Raw genomic sequence first — 18,650 nt, forward strand, 5'->3', positions numbered from 1 at the left:
TTTGTTCTTAACTGACTTGCCTAGTAAAATAAAGGTTAAAAAAAAAAATATATATATATATATATATATATATATATGGCGACTTAAAACTTTTTTAGGGCTAGGGTCCATTTTCTCAATTTCCGCCTGACTGACGTGCCCAAAGTAAACTGCCTGTTGCTCAGGCCCTGAAGCCAGGATATGCATATAATTGGTACCATTGTAAAGAAAACTCTGAAGTTTGTAGAAAATATTAAAATACTGTAGGAGACTAACAAACAATAGATATGGTAGGAGAATCTGTTATTCAATGCGTTTGAATGGGCAGTAAGGCCAAATAAAATGTATAAGATTATTTTAATACTTAAAGTGTCTTAATTCAAAATCAAATAGCAAAATGATACTTGGTAAGACCTTAAAACAATTCCATATATGCTAGTAGAACCCCCACAGCTTAGACTGTAACGGGTTTTAACAAACGTCTATACTTATTAAACTAACAGGCACCATCATATTTCTCTCCCCAAGTGATAGCCTAAAACTTTTCTAATGCCTTATGAGTAAGCACTTCAGTTTGCATATACTGTGGTTTTCTAGTAGGAGAGTGCATAGTACTCTCAGTGATGAAAAACTGTATGTGATCCAATTGCCCCATACACACCAAAGTAATAAGGTTGATATAAACTCAGCAAAAAAAAGAAACGTCATCTCACTGACAACTGCGTTTATTTTCAGCAAACTTAACGTGTAAATATTTGTATGAACATAAGTTTCAACAACTGAGACAAACTGAACAAGTTCCACAGACATGTGACTAACAGAAATGGAATAATGTGTCCCTGAACAAAGGGGGGGCGGGGGGGTCAAAATCCAAAGTAACAGTCTGGTGTGGCCATCAGCTGCATTAAGTACTGCAATGCATCCCCTCCTCATGGACTGCGCCAGATTTGCCTGTTCCTGCTGTGAGATGTTACCCCACTCCTCCACCAAGGCGGCTGCAAGTTCCCGGACATTTCTGGGGGGGGGTGGGGGGGTGGGGGTGGCCCTAGCCCTCACCCTCCGATCCAACAGGTCCCAACCATGCTCAATGGGATTGAGATCCGGGCTCTTAGCTGGCCATGGCAGAACACTGACATTCCTGTCTTGCAGGAAATCACGCACAGAACGAGCAGTATGGCATTGTCATGCTGGAGGGTCATGTCAGGATGAGCCTGCAGGAAGGGTACCACATGAGGGAGGAGGATGTCTTCCCTGTAACGCACAGCGTTGAGATTGCCTGCAATGACAACAAGCTCAGTCCCATGACGCTGTGACACACTGCCCCAGGCCATGACAGACCCTCCACCTCGATCCCGCTCCAGAGTACAGGCCTCGGTGTAACGCTCATTCCTTCGACGATAAACACGAATTCGACCATCACCATTGGTGAGACAAAATCGTGACTCGTCAGTGAAGAGCAGTTTTTGCCAGTCCTGTCTAGTCCAGCGACAATGGGTTTGTGCCCATAGGCGACGTTGTTGCCGGTGATGTCTGGTGAGGACCTGCCTTACAACAGGCCTACAAGCCCTCAGTCCAGCCTCTCTCATCCTGTCTCCCTGTAGCGCTCTCTTAAGCGTCTCACAGTACGGACATTGCAATTTATTGCCCTGGCCACATCTGCAGTCCTCATGCCTCCTTGCAGCATGCCCAAGGCACGTTCACGCAGGGACCCTTGGCATCTTTCTTTTGGTGTTTTTCAGAGTCTGTAGAAAGGCCTCTTTAGTGTCCTAAGTTTTAATAACTGTGACCTTAAATGCCTACCGTCTAAGCTGTTAGTGTCTTAACGACCGTTCCACAGATGCATGTTCAGTAATTGTTTATGGTTCAATGAACAAGCTAGGGAAAAGGTGTTTAAACCCTTTACAATGAAGATCTGTGAAGTTACTTGGATTGTTACAAATGATCTATGTAAGACAGGGTCCTGAAAAGGGGACATTTCTTTTTTTGCTGAGTTTATTTATATTTTGTACTCAAAGTTGACTTACGTCGTAAAGCCCTTCGAAGAAGCTGTTCTTGTCCTCTGCACTCCAGGACTCCCACTGTCTCCGGGGTCTCTTTTGGCTGCCCACCGGCTCCTCCTTGACCCCGGGCCCTTGGCCTCTAGGGGCCGCCTTACCCGAGGGCCCCATAGAGCCTGACGTGGAGCCGGACTGACCAGCCGACACTTGATGAGAGGGACCATTCTCTGACCCTGTGTGGAAAAGGGAAAGAAGGTGAGGAAAAGTACAATTAACAAAAATACAAATGCAACCAATCACATGCGCCGAATACAACAGATGTAGACCTCACCGTGAAATGCTGACTCACAAGCCCTTAACAAACAATGCAGTTAAGAAAAATAAGAGCTAAGAAAATATTTACTAAATATAGTTAAAAAAAATAACATGCAGTTCCTATATGGAAATCAGCCAATTTAAATAGATTCCTTAGGCCCTAAATCTATGGATTTCACATGACTGGGAATACAGATGTGTGTCTGTTAGTCACAAATACCTTTAAAAAAGGTAGGGGGATGGATAAGAAAACCAGTCAGTATCTGGTGTGACCACTATTCCCTCATGCAGTGTGACATCTCCTTCGCATAGAGTTGATCAGGCTGTTGATTGTGGCCTGTGGAATGTTGTCCCATGTCTGGTGGGTGACATGTCTGGTGAGTATGTAGTCCATTTTCAGCTTCCAGGAATTGTGTACAGATCCTTGCGTCATGGGGCCTTGCATTATCAAGCTGAAACATTAGGTGATGTCAGCGGATGAAAGGCACAACAACGGGCCTCAAGATCTCGTCACGGTATCTCTGTATTGAAATTGCCATCAATAAAATGCAATTGTGTTCGTTGTCTGTAGCTTACGCCTGCCCATATCACAACCCCACCATGGGGCACTCTGTTCACAGCGTTGACATCAGCAAACCGCTCACCCACATGATGCCATCCACACTGTCTGCCATCTGCCAGGGAGTTGAAAAAGGGAATTATCGATGAAGAGCACACTTCTCCAGCGTGCCAGTGGCCATCGAATGGGAGCATTTTCCCACTGAAGTCAGTTACGACGCCGAACTTAGGTCATGTCTAGACCCTGGTGAGAACAACGAGCATGCAAGACAAGCCTCCCTGAGATGGTTTGTGACAGTTTATGCATGCTTAGTCGCCTCCTGTACTCTCTGGTCACTCATGACTGCATGGCCAGGCAGGACTCCAACACCCTCATCAAGTTTGCCGATGACACAACAGTGGTAGGCCTGATCACCGACAACGATGAGACCTGGCCGTGTGGTGCAAGGACAACAACCTCTCCCTCAACGTGATCAAGACAATGGAGATGATTGTGGACTACAGGAAGAGGACCGAGCACGCCCCCATTCTCATCGACAGGGCTGTAGTGAAACAGGTTGAGCGCTTCAAGTTCCTTGGTGTCCACATCAACAAACTATCATGGTCCAAAACACACCAAGACAGTCATGAAGAGGGCACGACAAAGCCTACTACCCTCAGGAGACTGAAAAGATTTGGCATGGGTCCTCAGATCCTCAAAAGGTTCTACAGCTGCACCATCGAGAGCATCCTGACTGGTTGCATCACCGCCTGGTATGGCAACTGCTCGGCCTCCGACCGCAAGGCACTACAGAGGGTAGTGCGTACGGCCCAGTACATCACTGGGGCCAAGCATCCTGCAATCTAGGACCTCTATACCAGGCAGTACGCCGTGTCAGAGGAAGGCCCTAAAAATTGCCAAAGACTCCAGCCACTCTAGTCATAGATTGTTCGCTCTACTACCGCACGGCAAGCGGTACCAGAGTGCCAAGTATAAGTCCTAAAGGCTTCTTAACAGCTTCTACCACCAAACCACAATACTATTGAACAGCTAATCAAAGGGCTACCCAGATCCCTCTTTTACACTGCTACTCCTCTGTTTATTATCTATGCATAGTTACTAACACTACCAACATGTACATGTTACCTCAATTACCTGGTTCCCCAGCACATCGACTCTGTACCGGTACCCCGTGTATATAGCCTCACTTGTTATTTTATTGCTGCTGTTTAATTATTTGTGACTTGATTTGTTTTTTTACTTAACACTTATTTAAAAAATTGTAATAATACATCTTAAAAACTCTTACAGCATTGTTGGTTAAGGGCTAGTAGGTAAGCATTTCACTCTAAGGTCTACACCTGTTGTATTCGGCGCATGTGACAAATAACATTTGATAGAGACCAATAGCTTTAACAAATTAAATAAAAAGTTAGAATTCCCGTTTTAGCACAAACAGTCAGACTGAGGCCAGTGTGTCACATACATCATCGTCCTACAAAAACACACTACAGAGACCCTCCCCTCCTGTGGCTGAAGTGCTGGCAAAGTGAAGCAGCAGGAAAATAAGTCTGTTCCATTTGCCAGGCCTGCAAGGAGGAGTGGAGCGAAGTTCCAAAAACAACACTCAAGGCTGGCTTGGAGCAACACTAGCCTTCACCTCACAATGTGCAGGTCAGGAGGGACACAGACACAACCCAATCCTCAGAGTGAGCACTGCTTCTAAAAATAATATGTTGAGTCATAATTAGTACTGAGTTGAGTACTATTCATTCCAATACCGCAAAATGAGCATTTAATAAAATATGAATTAAAATGCTGACAACTCATAAAGAGTTATCCTATATCAGCTCCCTCCCAATAATATGGGACGGCCTTGCAACTTGAATGCAGTTAATGGTGGTTTCCAGGCTCCTGCCTAGAAACAATTAAAGTCTCCGTTTTGTATAGATAGTGCCAGCATTAACGCAATATCCTGCATTCAAAACTGACCATATTCAACCATCATCAATGGATTAGCAAAAGTAGCTAAGTCCACTACCAACGGGGAGTAGAGGGATGGGGTACTCCTGTAACACAGACAAACAGGTGACCCCCCCCAAGTACAAACACTTTCACCGCATACCTTTCGATTTTGCCCCGCTATGACCATTGATAGTTGGGGCGATGGAATCCTTCCGGATTCGTTTGCTCGGGGGTCGAACGCTGGATCTCAAAAAATGATGCTGGTCGTGACTCGGTGGGGTGGGTGTTGTCGAGGACGGGGGCTGTTGGCTCAAGCAAGGTCCAGATGGGTTCGATACGGAGGTGGTAATAACCGGTGCTGAACTGGAGCAGCCCGTAGTTGAAGGATTAAGAATTTCCACTTCGTCTCTCTTTGTACTACGCTCCTCGCTCCCCTGATCTCCGCTCTCCTCCTCGTCACAACCTTCAAGCTTTCTGCCCGAATTATTCGGGCCATCGACACCGATGCCGTCTCTCAGCCCAATTGTCATCCTGGCAAAACACAATCAACACACATGTTTGAAATTTAAAAGACATCACAACGTAAATCAACTTAAAAAAGACGACGTTCTCTTTCTCTCAACATGGCCGCCGCTGTTTGTTTCAAATCCCCTCTCACCGTCCCATCGAAACACGAAAATTGGGTCTGTGTTTTCATTTACATTTTGAAAGCCAAAATAGTAATATACATTGCTCGTGTGTTTTTGTTAGTTATCTTAAACTTCTAACAGTTTACATGGTTTTATTTTTATCCGAAATTCAAATACGAGCGCCCCTGAGTTTAGCGCCCGCTGAAACGACAACGTAAAACCTTTCGATACATTCGACCTCTATTTAAAGTGCTTCTTTATCAGACAAGGTTACCCATTTTCATGCTCTTCGACAGCAGATGATGTCTTCTTTCTTTTCACCATCGACCCGACGGTTTTGGTATGCAACAGTATATAAAATTGGGCATATTCAAAGCACGAACAGGGTCTCGCCGCGACTGTCTTCACCTCGCTCAAGCTTCGACTGAATTGAACTCTCTGCGCAGCTCAACTGTTCACTATCTGAGTACCACAATATTACTCAATAATTTATTGCCTTAAACAAAGTGAATATTATCGGTATAGGCTGAAATATTTGACCAAAAATGTAACTATATAACATACTTTAAACGATCAAAGCAATCTGAATAATAAGCTAGCTGGTTTTAGTTTTTACTACAGCCACAAGAGCAGAGAACGCTCGCAGTCTCAACTTTGCTTATCACTACGTCATCATCACCAGAATTGTTTTCATCATTAAGATGTTCGACGACATTATGTTAATTGCATCAAAAAGTTGTTTATGATATTAACTCGGCTTCAGAAAGCAACAACGGATACCTTATACATCATATTAAATAAAAGTACACTTGATGGAGAAACTAACCACAAGCATTCGAATCAATAGAATATTACGAGTGTTCAACTACAAGAATGTCATACCATACACATATAGATCAAACACTTCATTTAACGTCTCAATAATTTGCAAGTAACATATTACTTCTAAGATAATGACATGCACGGATACAGGTGTTTCATCCTTTTTATGATTCACCCATCTCCAAATATTTTGAGGGCAGAAACATTACTACTGTGCCTACAACTTTAAAACAACTGGCACGTCTCACACATACAATAATAAGCACCCTTAATTATTTGAAATACATTCACATTAAGGGAAACAAGACAAACAATGTCGTATTACTGTGTCAGATGTGTTTTCTAATCATGATTGTCCAACCTAATGTGAGCAAACTCTTATCAAACTAAAAGTATAGCAGTAGCTAATTGATGTTTGATTGCTTTATTCTGTGGTTGCTATCCTCACCTCCTCAGATGATAAAAGCTGATTCTGTCTACTGATTTATCTTTTCTCTTGTAACCCGTGTCATTTCCATAGGTACATTTTAGGAGGAGCGGGTTACACACTCCAAAAAGCAGCTCCACGGGTGCTAGCTACTAGCTAACGTAAGATAGCGAAGTTTTTTGGCCACGTTTGCTAGCGATGTGCGGCCAAACCCAGTCAACTAACGTTACTTGCTAGCAAACAAATAGTCTCAAGCACAAATTCACACGACATTATGCACATTATTGAATTCAGTTGTAGTGAGATATAGAATTTAAGCAATTCATAAATTACCTTTTCTTGACTTTAGTGTTCACGTCTTCATGAGAAAACGTTGCAAGCTAAACTAACTCCGATTGACAGTCCCTCTCTTGCACAAGCACGCCCACTCAACTCAAAAACAAACCTCCTGATTGGTCAGTTGAGGGAGAAAGACATATGATTGACATCCAAGAGCTCAAATTGTTGATGAGAAGGATGATGCAAATGAACCAATTGGATATCACAATCTACATACGTTTTGAGTGAGCAGGGAGTTATTTTACATTCGCCCGGGTTAAACCGGGCCAAAACATGTGACGTCATCGGGCGAAAGCAGGGAGGAGTGCCCTTCTCAAATCGAACAGTAATCTGCGCCACTCGGTCATTTTGACAAGGTGCATCGTCAAGAAATCCTAAAATAAACGTTTGAATTTTCTCGCTAGTTTTCATTGGGAAGGCAGATTAAACGTTTTTATCAAAAGCAATCACTTTCGCATTTGAACACCCAAAATCCATGGTTGCCATGGAGCCGTGAGGTCGCCATGGCAGAAAGCTCTAAATATTGTACTTGTTTTAATCGTTGTAGGTGTTTTTTGACGGAATCTTTTAAAATCAACTTTTATTTTGCTAGCAATGTTTTGGTTGATTGATCCACAACAGTGCAAGACTGTCAAGTCAGTTATTTTACCAACTGTCCTGGCTTCTGACTTGTTTCCCCCCTGCTCAACGGTTCATTTGGGCCTCAGTCAGAAGAGATGTGGACCCAGTGGGTGAGGATGGTGCGCATGGAGAATGGATTGGACACAGTATGTGACCTGTTGGACTTCCACCTGCCTCTGCTCTGTGGATGGCCGTGGAAGATCTTCCAGACAAAAGTGTCAATGGGCTCACTGAAATGTTTTGTTGTTTTAAGAGCTACTTTGAGATTATTGCTGTAATTCAAAGCGCTATACAAATTACTACACGTGCTTAATTGAGCCGACTTCGCTGTCGCCGGACAGATCCCGGAACCTGCCAGCCCAAGCCCGGGAGGCAGCCTGTTTCCAAATCGAATGCAATCAACGTTTTACCAGTCAGTGCATAACACGCCTACACGGGCACCCGGGTGAGATTAATCGAACCCCTTCATCTGCAAGTTTATGTATAGAAATGGGCCGTATACATATAATCTAGTCTAGATAGATAGATAGATGTATGTTCCCCGCCTAGAACCAACATAACATGATTTTATTTGACATGCGCCACCAATTTACTATCAAGTCAAGGGGCTTTATTGGAATGGGAAACATATGTTTACATTGTCAAAGCAAGTGAAAGACATAAAATAAACAAACGTTAAATGAACACTACATAACTGGAACCGTTTCAACTTTTAATGTTGGTTCGTTTTCCAGTTATGGAAATGCCGCTCAAAGTCCTGGCCATTCCAGGCGAGTAAAACCGCGTGCACCCAATTTGACAGACAGGCGGAAAGCCAAATCACAATGGAAAGAGGGCGTTATCTCCTTAGTAATTTAACCAATGAAATTAGTCATACCTTTCGACTGATAATATTTTTGACCATTGAGGCTCTTCCCATTGCTGGCTCATCCTATCGAGTGGGAGGGGGCTTTGCCCGGTTTCTGAAAGGCAACACGCACTCAACAAAACTTTTTTTTAAATCGAGCTAGCTACGACATCAATCTCCCCCACACGAAGACAGCCATCACAATGACTTCGACGAACATGTTTTCAGGACTCGATAATGGCGCAAAGCCAAGTTCAAGGTAACATGGAATTGCACCCACAGGTTTTATTTGCAGCAGGCAAAATTCAAGCAACTAGCTAATGTTAGCTATTATGTTTTTGAAAAGTACCGTATGTTCATTGGCCGCGAGCCCGCAAGCAATGTAGCTTGCTAGATGACACTGATGATAGTAACGTTAACTAGTTATAAGACAAGTTAGTGATACAATATTCCGTTTTGTCAGTACTTAACTTTTAGTTTGGTACAGGTAGTTAGCTTCCATGGGCTTTGGTCCCGACGCAGCAGGGCGGGGTTTTTTGGGGGCTGCGGAAATGGAAGCTCGTGGAATATTTTTTTTTGTTGCAGCGTAGCCAGCTAATTTATATGACGCTCATTGTTCTCTGTTACTTGCATTTTCAAAATGGGCACAGTCACCCACACCCCGTTTACAACAACCTATTTCTAAACAGTAAGGGTAATTGGGTATATTTCACCTTTTTTTTTTGCTTTCAACTATGGTTGTCTAGCCCCACTGCGAACTTTTCAAGAACAGCAACTGGCTAAATATGTGTTCTGTGACTATTGAGTTGTATGATCAGCTACACAGCTAAATGTGACTTTTAAACAGTAACGTTACTTAAGTCAGTAGTCCTATGTAGCCTGCAGTCATACTGTGGTACAATTAGTAAATAACTAGATTATTTGGTCTTTAGCCACAGCTAATGTGGCCTGTCTTAACCCTCCTGTTGTGTTCCGGTCGAATTGGACCGATTTACAAGTTTTCTCTCTGAAAAATGTAGTTAATTTAATCTGAGTGACATAAAGTTCCATGACTTTGTCCACACAGCGCATCTGAACACACGAAATACATTTTGATGATTATCATTACATTTTGGGTGTTTTAATTTAACTTTTGTACACCTGTGGTGTTCCTGGGTCAAAAATGAATGGGTGAGACTACAATTCGTGTATAAAATTGAGTAGAGGCACATGCCCATTCATCACAAACAATCGGAACATTGTTTCAATATTATAACTTTTCTCGCAGCTCTGATATAAAAAGCTTTTTTGAGGCCTTGCTCACAATTCAATCTGTGGCAGCACAATGACCAAACAATATAGTGTATTTGAGGCTCTTGATCATATCTTTGATCATGACACTGTTGAGGAGGAGAGAGTGGTTGTTAAACTTTGACACAAAGTAGTCTGTGATAAATAGCACAATATGTTTCATCTGAGTATTTGTTATAGTCAAAATTCTCCATACATTATGCTTCTTTTAACTCAAAAACAAGTCATATGAGCTCAGGTCAATGAGGCCTAAAGGCCATACATAGCAAATAGAAGTTCAAAACTTGTAATGTTCACAATAACTTAAGTTGATAAAGATTTAACACAACATTAGGTGATAATGTATGTATTTTTATGGATTTCTGATCAGCTATAATGGGGCGGTCATTTTGGACCGGGGACACCAAATTATTTAACATGAAACTAACACAACAGGAAGGTTAAATAAGAAGTTGTGCATGCAGAATATTCGATTCCTATATTTTGCTATATGCACCTTTTCGTTATGGTACCTTCTCTATTATTTAAAAAAAATATTATTTATTGAATATTCGAAACATACAATGTACTTGCAGTGAAGCCGCTCAATAACTACATCATACCAGTCATCCAACAGATTCCCATTCAGAGCGACACACAGACGCATCCAGGGTCAATGCCCTGCTCAAGGGTATGTTGACCGATCTACCACCAGGCCAAAGAACGTGAACCCGAACTCTCCAAGATCCCCCCCACAGTTCCCCAATAGCTGTCCCTCAACCATTTGAGACCCCTCCCACGGTCCACCCCCAGAAAGAAAATAATAAATAAAATACAATTAATTCCATTCCCCACCCCCCAAGAACCCCCCCAACGCACCAACAACCAAGAGAATGAACTAAAGAGGAAAAAAAAGGAAAAGACAGAAGAAAACAGGACATTAAGGACAACTAAAATCATAACAGCAATGCCAACTTTATATGTTTGTGTGCATGTCTGGCGCTATTACATGTATGTGTGTTCTTGTATGTGTTTATTTGAATGAGTGTGTGTGTGTATATATGCATGTGTACAAACACCTGCACGGCATCAGCCTCAGGCAAACCGGCATTAGTTCTAAAAACACTGCCACTTAGTGTCATTCAAATGTACTTTATATTATGTTTTATTTTTCTGTACTTTTATCTTTGACCATTCTATCTCTCTCACAGCAACTCCACTCCCTCTTGTCTCCAATTCCACATACCAACCCTCAGCTTCCCTCAGCCCATCCCATCTATCTCTGCTGGCCACCCACTTTGGGTTTCTACGCAACACATATCTTTGAACTATGCTGTGATGTTTAACGTACAATCTATCTAATCGAATAGAATCCACAGATTGCTAGTTTAAGATAAATACTTTTACTAAGAGTATTAGTAATTGACTGACCCGGTCTCTCCAGATCTCCTAACAGTACTATTTCTAGGGTAAATTTTAGATCAATGCTATGCGTTTTCAGCCATTCCTGAACCTGAGACAAGAAACAGGCTGCTACCCGAGGGCAATACCAAAATAAATGTTTTATTGATTCTGTATCCTCACAACAAAATCTGCAGAGCTTCGTTGATTTTATGCCCAAATATTCAACATTTTGTTGGTGGCAAGAATTCTATATAATAACTTTAGCTGAAAAGCACGAAGTCTTGAGTCTTGCGTTGTTTTATAAATCAACTCATACACCCTGTACCATGGAATCAGTACATCAACAATCTCTTCCCAACTATTTTGCGATCTGTATGGCACAGTTGTCAACATCCTGGTCCTCAAATGAAACTGGAATACTTTCCTATTTATGCTATTTTTATTCATCTGCCAGTTTTGATCCTTTATATTGGGCAGACAGACCAGTTCCCTACCTCCTCCTGCTGCCACCCGCCTCCTCCATTTTTGGGGCAATGCTGTAATCAATTGATTGTACTCTTGGATTGAGCAGACCTTTCCATACAATTCTGTTAACTCCATGAAGGACAACTCTACCATTCCAATTTACAATATCATTTAAGAAAAAAATACCCTTTTCAAACATCTTTCCCATAAATACAGGTATTTTATCAACCAGCACATTTGAGTTCAGCCATAATATTTGTAATATTTCTTCTATCTTTTCAGGGGGGTGAAATTGAAACTGTAGCCAGCTCTGCAGTGCTTGTTTGAAAAAGAGAGATACTTTGAAAAAGTATTATTTTCAATTAATTGAAAATGAGACATGGCAATCTGCAAAAAGGCCTCTTTTTTTTTAACAATGGATGATCTTTTCTTAGTAATCTACTTGAGAACCATTTAGGGTTCAAATAAAACTTGAATGAGTGAAGCTTTTAGAGAGAAGTTTAGTGCTTTTATATGTAATAATCTCAACCCACCCAATTCATTATATAGATAGGCACGTTTTATTTTGTCTGGTTTAGTGTCCCAGATAAAGCAAAATATTTTTTGCTCATATTTTTTTATTTGAAAAACTTATCATCAGGAGTAGGCAGCGCCATAAGTGAGTAAACTGAGATATGACTAAGGAGTGATAATCAGGGCAGTTTTTTCATAAGTAGACAGGTATTTACCTCTCTATGGTTGCAGGATCTTGTCTATTTTTACAAGTTTTCTACTGAAATACATTGTGGAGAGCTTATTTATATATTTTGTGATATGAATACCGAGTATGTCTACTTCACCATCAGCCCATTTTATAGGTAAATGAACACAAACTTGCAGTCCCATCCGTAAAGGCTAGCCGTGTCGTGGAATCCTTAGCAACAAAACTTTAGTTCGGAATAAACCATTTTAATGATTTTTTAAAAATGTAAACAACAAACTGAGTGTAGACAGTACAATGTCCTGTTGTGCGCTCTGATGATGTATGATGACGTGTCTGGATCTGAAACGTCTCTATTAATTTTATTAACCCCAGGCACTGACTTCCTTTGTGTATGTTGAATGCTGACTGTGGAGTTTGGCCTACAGGCTATATAGTTTACATCAGTGGTTCCCAACCAGGGGTACAAGGAAGCACTGGTGTATTTGTCCTATCCACAGGGGTTTCTTGCGAAGACTCATGAGACCATAGGCCTACTGATAAAGCACATGAGTGGGTACAGCGGGCAGAGCAAAATCCATTTGGTGGTACAGTAACCAAAAAAGGTTGGGAACACTATTCTACGTGAACCAACATGATTCTGATGTTTTCTTTTCAGAGTCCTGCGTCCCCCGGGAGGTGGCTCCAGCGACCTGTTCGGTGGCTATGAGGAAGAAGCAGCTGCGTCGAGACGGCCCCACAAGATGGCCTCCAACCTTTTCGCCCCGCCAGAGCCCCAGGGTGTCATCAGACGAACCAACCCCCCAGGTGAGAAATAGAAGGCCCCTTACTGTGCATACAAATACCCTTTTCACACTACTGGGCTCAATTGATCCAAGCTGCTTTTCACGGGCCTGGTTATGCTTCCAAACAATGGGTGGCAGTCTGTTCTTTTAGTCCTTAATACAAAATAAAGTTTACGCAGCCACCATAGATGCTGGAACCATGATAGAAAGGACTATGTGAAAGGAAAATATCAGAGCCAGGAAAGTACAGTTCATGTCAGCACAATAGAGTGGAAAGGGAAGATTATTCCTACAAGTTGAGAGGGCCCCTGACTGGGCTCCCTGGTCCTGGAGCTGTCAGAGCCTTTTCAGGTCTATGTGGTGTGAAAACTGCCACTAAGGTGCTATGTTAGCCTTTTTTAGGTTCAGAAAAGGAGACATTGATGAGTGTGAACTTACTCACAATCTCTTCCCCAAAACCTGTTAGGATTGCATTGACGTGTGTATTGAAAAGGGCAACAGGTCAATTCTTATCTGGTCCCTTCAGTGTCACAAGACTCAACCAGCCAAATCAAATTTGATTTGTCACATACACATGTGTGCCAGATGTTATTGCGGGAGTAGCGAAATGCTTGTGTTTCTAGCTCCAACACTGCAGTAATATCTATCCGTTCACAACGATGCACACAAACTAAAAGTAAAAGAATGGAATTAAGGAATATATAAATATTAGGATGAGTAGTGGCATAGACCAAAATACAGAAGAATAGAATACAGTATATACATATGAGATGAATAAAGCAAAAATATGTAAATATCATTAAAGTGACTAGTTTTCCATCATTAAAGTGGCCAGTGATTTCAAGTCTATGTATATGGGGCAGCAGCCTCTAATTTGCAGGGATACGTAACCGGGTGGAAGCCGCCTAGTGATGGTTATTTAAGTCTGATGGCCTTGAGATGGAAGCTGTTTTTCAGTCTCTCGGTCCCAGCTTTGATGCACCTGTACTGACCTCGCCTTCTGGATGATAGCGGGGTGAACAGGCAGTGGCTTTGGTGGTTGTTGTCCTTGATGTTCTTTTTGGCCTTCCTGTGACATCGGGTGGTGTAGGTGTCCTGGAGGGCAGGTAGTTTGCCCCCGGTGATGTGTTGGGCAGACCGCTCCACCCTCTGGAGAGCCCTGTGGTTGTTGGCGGTGCAGTTGCCATACCAGGCTGTGATACAGCCCCACATAATGCTCTCAATTGTGCATCTGGAAAATTTGAGTGTTTTAGGTGCCAAGCCAAATTTCTTCAGCCTCCTGGGGTTGAAGAGGCGCTGTTGCGTCTTTTTCACCACACTGTCTGTGTGGGTGGACCATTTCAGATTGTCAGTGATGTGTATGCCAAGGAACTACTCTAGCCTAGTATCGATCAGTGTTAGGCCCATTGTCATTCCATGCAGTGAAATAACAGCCCAGCCTATTCGGTGTTGAGTCCAGTGTAGGATTACACCCTGGCCAGGGTTTACGTTAGCCGGTAAATGCTGTCTTTTGGCTAAAAATAAATGAGTGAAAAGCCAATAAATTAAATGGTTGCCATCCAAATTGTCCGATTTTAAAAAAATATTTTTTATCCATTGCAAAAAAAATATTGATTATCCCCGTTTCTAGTGTTCACACCGAGGGGATTCTTTCTCCAAAACAGAGTATAGATGGCCTCAAGATCACACCTTCTTGAGGACAAAGTAACGAGGATGATGCTCATCGCAAGCTGCTCCGAGGAGTTGGACAGTTTTGACTTCCGAACAGCAGCGGCTAACTTTGAGCAGGCCAAGGTCCGCTTCAAATGCAAGTAAATTAGATAGATTTTTTCCCCCAGGCCCGGTCTTAGCAGTTCTGCTGCCGCTCTAGGCAAGATCTACATATGCTGTCGTATAGTATAAAGATTTGGAATGGATTGATAAACTAGAGTAATGATGTGTATCATGCACAGTTTGTGCATTTAAATTTAGCTTATTCAGTAGCACTTGGAAGCGAAACATCGTTACAGGCTAATTTCTATTCTGTTAAGATGAATTACAATAATCTAAATCTGATTTTGAGTACAGTTGGTGGACGCCCTAATGCGGTACACACTGGATGCATATGGATGTCCGGTAAATTAAAATATCTGCTGCAAAAATGTTCCTAACGGAAACCGTGACCGAGATTTTCATTAGTTAAACGAAGTTTGGGCCACATGTAATCTAATGACATCACATGACTGGATCAATATGTCTATATTGAGGCCAAGTTTCAGAGATGGTTAAAGTAAAACGTTATCATGAGTTTCTATTGTTTCTCTGCACATCGAGCTGGTTGGCTTCCAGCTTTCAGCCCTTCTGCCTCTGTGGTAGAATGGTCTAGAAATAATTATGACTGCACACACCCATATTTTCAAATGTTACTGTGAAATGTATTGCCTCATGTCAGTCCAGGCTGTGCAACAAGCTCTTCACAATAACCATAGCTGTAGCATAGTGAGGGTAGGACTGAGCTTTGTGTGTGAATGTGGAGGTTTGTGGCCTGGTTCAATTTGTTTGGAGGGGGTATAGTCGTCATGTTGCAAGTAATGGTTCAGATAAGAGGTTTGAGTATTGAAAATGTGAAGAGATTTGACTTGTTGGTCTTTTCTTCAATGCCTTCAATAATGTTCACTTTTTAATGTAAGGGCGTAGACCGAGCCATTTCACCAGGTCAAATTCCTGATGAATTAAAAAAATAATATTTGACTCGCTGTCCTTAATGCAGGAGGTAAAAGCAGTGGGATATTTGGTTCTCCAGATGCCCCAGCTGAGCAACGGCGACCCGTACCTTCAGGCGGCAACACCAGCAACATATTCGGGGGGTTAGAGCGCGCCCCTCCCTCGGTCAAAGCCCATTCCAACAAGCCAAAGGTAATCCAGACCACCCTTGTCCCCCTTGTCTCTCCCATTCCAAATTACTAATGGTTATGGATTGCTAATTTACACGATGTGTAGGCTATATTGACATGTTATCCCTATTATTCCCAGGACAACATTTCTGTGGGTGAAAGTCCCATGCCCATACCCGAGCCCCCAGGTGAGTTTGACACTGATAATGGGTTATTGCTAACACTTTACAGCCCGCTGTCAACCAGGCAGTTGCTAGAAATTACTTGTTGACCCAGCTAATAATAATGACCTAATAATTGCATAGTAATTAATTACACATCGGTTTCTTTAAGATGCATTGACACCAAGTCTAATGTACCAGGTAAATCTCGCTCGGTTTCTCATCTTTTTCTCTCTTTTATTCCTCTTTCCCTTTTGCTCTCAGCTCCTCTGCCAAAGGAGATCCTGGCCAAGGAGGTGAAGGAAGAGAACGTTGCCTCCCCTCCCCCCACACCCACCAAAGTAGCAGTGGAGCCTGCATCTGCTCCCTCGGCCAAGAAGCCAGAGCCAGAGGCCTCCCTTAGTGAGCTCTCACTGAAGGACCACGAGCCCCACCTCGGCCCCCGCCCCCGCTCCCACAACAAGGTCCTTAACCCCCCAGGAGGGAAGTCTAGTGTGGTCTTCTACTGAACCAGCTCCTCCATCCAATCTCTATTCATGTATGCATCCCAAAAGGCACTCTATTCCCTATATAAGTAAGTAACCCTTGTCCGAGCCAGAACGGATCTCTTGTTTCTGTAGCGTGAGGCTGCTTGATGTACAAGTACATCCCCTGGACAGGACGCTAGTTTATGGGCCCTGGTCAAAATTTGTGGACTGTATAGGAACAGGGTGCCATTTGGGGCACAACCTATGCCCACTATTATTCTCTGTTCTGTTAATTTTCCCTATTCACTCTGTCCTTCCCTCACTGTTCATTTTATTTTCTGTGGCTATCAAGCTGGAAGAAAATTCTCAACAATCATTTTTACAGGCTAAATTCCTGTCCAATCATTCAAAATGGTTACATTTCCGTTTCATTGCAAGGGTTCTATTTCTTGCTGTAAGTGTTTTTTTTTATTACATGGTTTTGAATGTTGTGTTGATTACAAAGGCAGGGTGAGTTCATTTAGTCAGTTATACCAAAAACAATCACTGGCATCAAGGTTCCAGATGGAAATTCTAAATTCCATTTAGAATTCAGTGTATGACTCAGCAGTGTATTTGTGTTGGCATTGAGACCTCTGTTTGTTGCCCATGCCCATTGTCATAGTAAGCCCTTAAGTGATCACAATCACTCTTTACTGTCACTTTGTTGACAATAACACCTATCCCCTTTATCATGTTCATTCTGTCCTCCATTTCATCCCACTCCTTTTCTCTCGCTCCTCTAATAATCAAACCTATCTTGAGTCTCTGTCTGGAGCCAGAAGCAAACTTGTTCAGGGAGAAAAAAGCAAAAAATCGACTAACTAGTCAGTGCAAAGCAAAGCGCTACAGGCAGTACCCATTATGTATTGCCCACCCCCAAAAGTTCTTGTTCTTCGGAATAAATTCCATTATGATTTTATATATCGCCCATGCAAATGGCCGAATGTATTGTATGTTGTGGTTGTTTCCTGCTCTGTTACCATTGCTTGCTGTTATCAGAGGATGGTGTCCACTCGGAGGCCTCTTATGTTTTAAATTAAAACGGCTGCTGTACACATATGAACTTTGGAATAGTACATGACCGGGCAAAATACGGGTGGGGACTTGAAAACCCTAAGTCACCCCTAGCCACCCACACACCGTACCACGTTCCAGGCTGCCTACGTAGCAGTTGCGCACCAAATCTTACAACACATGGATAAGCGGTTTAATGTCAGTAACCAGTATGACTAGTTTCTCGTCAGCGTATACACCTTTTAATTATGACTTTGGTTCAGCATATATTAAGAGGGTGTTTGCTTCTGGCATAGCCCGGATAACAGATTCAACTGATTTTCATGCGAATAATTCCAAATCTGCATAAAAACAATATTTGGGTTTTCCCACGATGTTTCTATCAAATTGACTTGTGGATAAAAGATTGTGTGATGGCATACTGCACATAAACATTTATTTTGCTATTAAATTCCCATGTACTGAATAAAAAAAATAAGTTAAATGGGACCTACTTTACTCGCATAAAAAGGTTGGATGGAAACCTGGTTAATAACTGCATCAACCGACTGTAAATGGCGCGGTATTAAATCGATCATTGGTTTGTGTAGTGGGGCCGGTTTGCAGGCAGTCTGGAACGCAAAAGGTCTCCTGGTGCCACCTTAACCCCTGAGTGTTGGAGTGCCTGGCAGGCAAAGTTCACAGCAGAGGAAAAGCAAAAAGAACCTGTGTATTGCAATAAAACTTATTTTCTGACTGATGTCTTTTGTCTATTTTGCTGTTTTCAGGGCTTAGGTATTGGCTGTGTCAATATATTGATTAAATCATGGAATCGTGAATCATCACAATTTGCAATTTCAGCATAGTGTTAGTGCACACTAGCAAAGGTTTTGCAGCGAAAAACTAGTTATTGGATAAGTTCAGATAGTCCCTCCCCATGTTTCTTTCTGGTGTTTAGTGAATACAACCCAGACGAATACGTTGGGATGGTTCATCCTCTGTTAGCTTTTTG

The 18,650-nt window shown here is 42.3% G+C and overlaps 2 protein-coding genes across 5 annotated transcripts in view; one reads left to right on the plus strand and one right to left on the minus strand.

Moving 5' to 3' along the window:
- cramp1 (cramped chromatin regulator homolog 1) overlaps positions 1-9,037 on the minus strand; it is a 50,991-nt gene extending 41,954 nt beyond the window's left edge. The window contains exons 1-3 of one of the 3 annotated variants that reach the window (XM_071412169.1): positions 8,951-9,037; positions 4,955-5,325; positions 2,004-2,209 (exon numbers count right to left, since the gene is read on the minus strand). In XM_071412169.1, the coding sequence (XP_071268270.1) occupies positions 2,004-2,209; positions 4,955-5,324 (576 nt within the window). In that variant the 5' untranslated portion in view covers position 5,325; positions 8,951-9,037. Of the gene's footprint in view, positions 1-2,003; positions 2,210-4,954; positions 5,326-5,697; positions 6,032-7,005; positions 7,114-8,950 lie in introns of those variants that run through there. The other 2 variants (XM_071412168.1, XM_071412167.1) reach the window with 2 other exon arrangements.
- jpt2 (Jupiter microtubule associated homolog 2) lies at positions 8,558-18,394 on the plus strand. Of its 2 annotated transcripts, none has more exons than XM_071412171.1 (5): positions 8,558-8,738; positions 12,976-13,124; positions 15,852-15,997; positions 16,115-16,163; positions 16,401-18,394. In XM_071412171.1, the coding sequence occupies exons 1-5, from the start codon at positions 8,683-8,685 to the stop codon at positions 16,643-16,645; spliced, it is 645 nt and encodes a 214-aa protein (XP_071268272.1). In that variant the 5' UTR covers positions 8,558-8,682; the 3' UTR covers positions 16,646-18,394. The 2 variants fall into 2 exon arrangements, with proteins under 2 accessions (XP_071268272.1, XP_071268275.1); XM_071412174.1 differs by having other exon boundaries at positions 8,566-8,738; positions 15,885-15,997.
- The last annotated feature ends 256 nt before the right edge of the window (positions 18,395-18,650 follow it).

This window comes from Salvelinus alpinus, chromosome 1 (genome assembly GCF_045679555.1).
Source record: "Salvelinus alpinus chromosome 1, SLU_Salpinus.1, whole genome shotgun sequence".
In the NCBI taxonomy this organism is placed as follows: domain Eukaryota; kingdom Metazoa; phylum Chordata; class Actinopteri; order Salmoniformes; family Salmonidae; genus Salvelinus; species Salvelinus alpinus.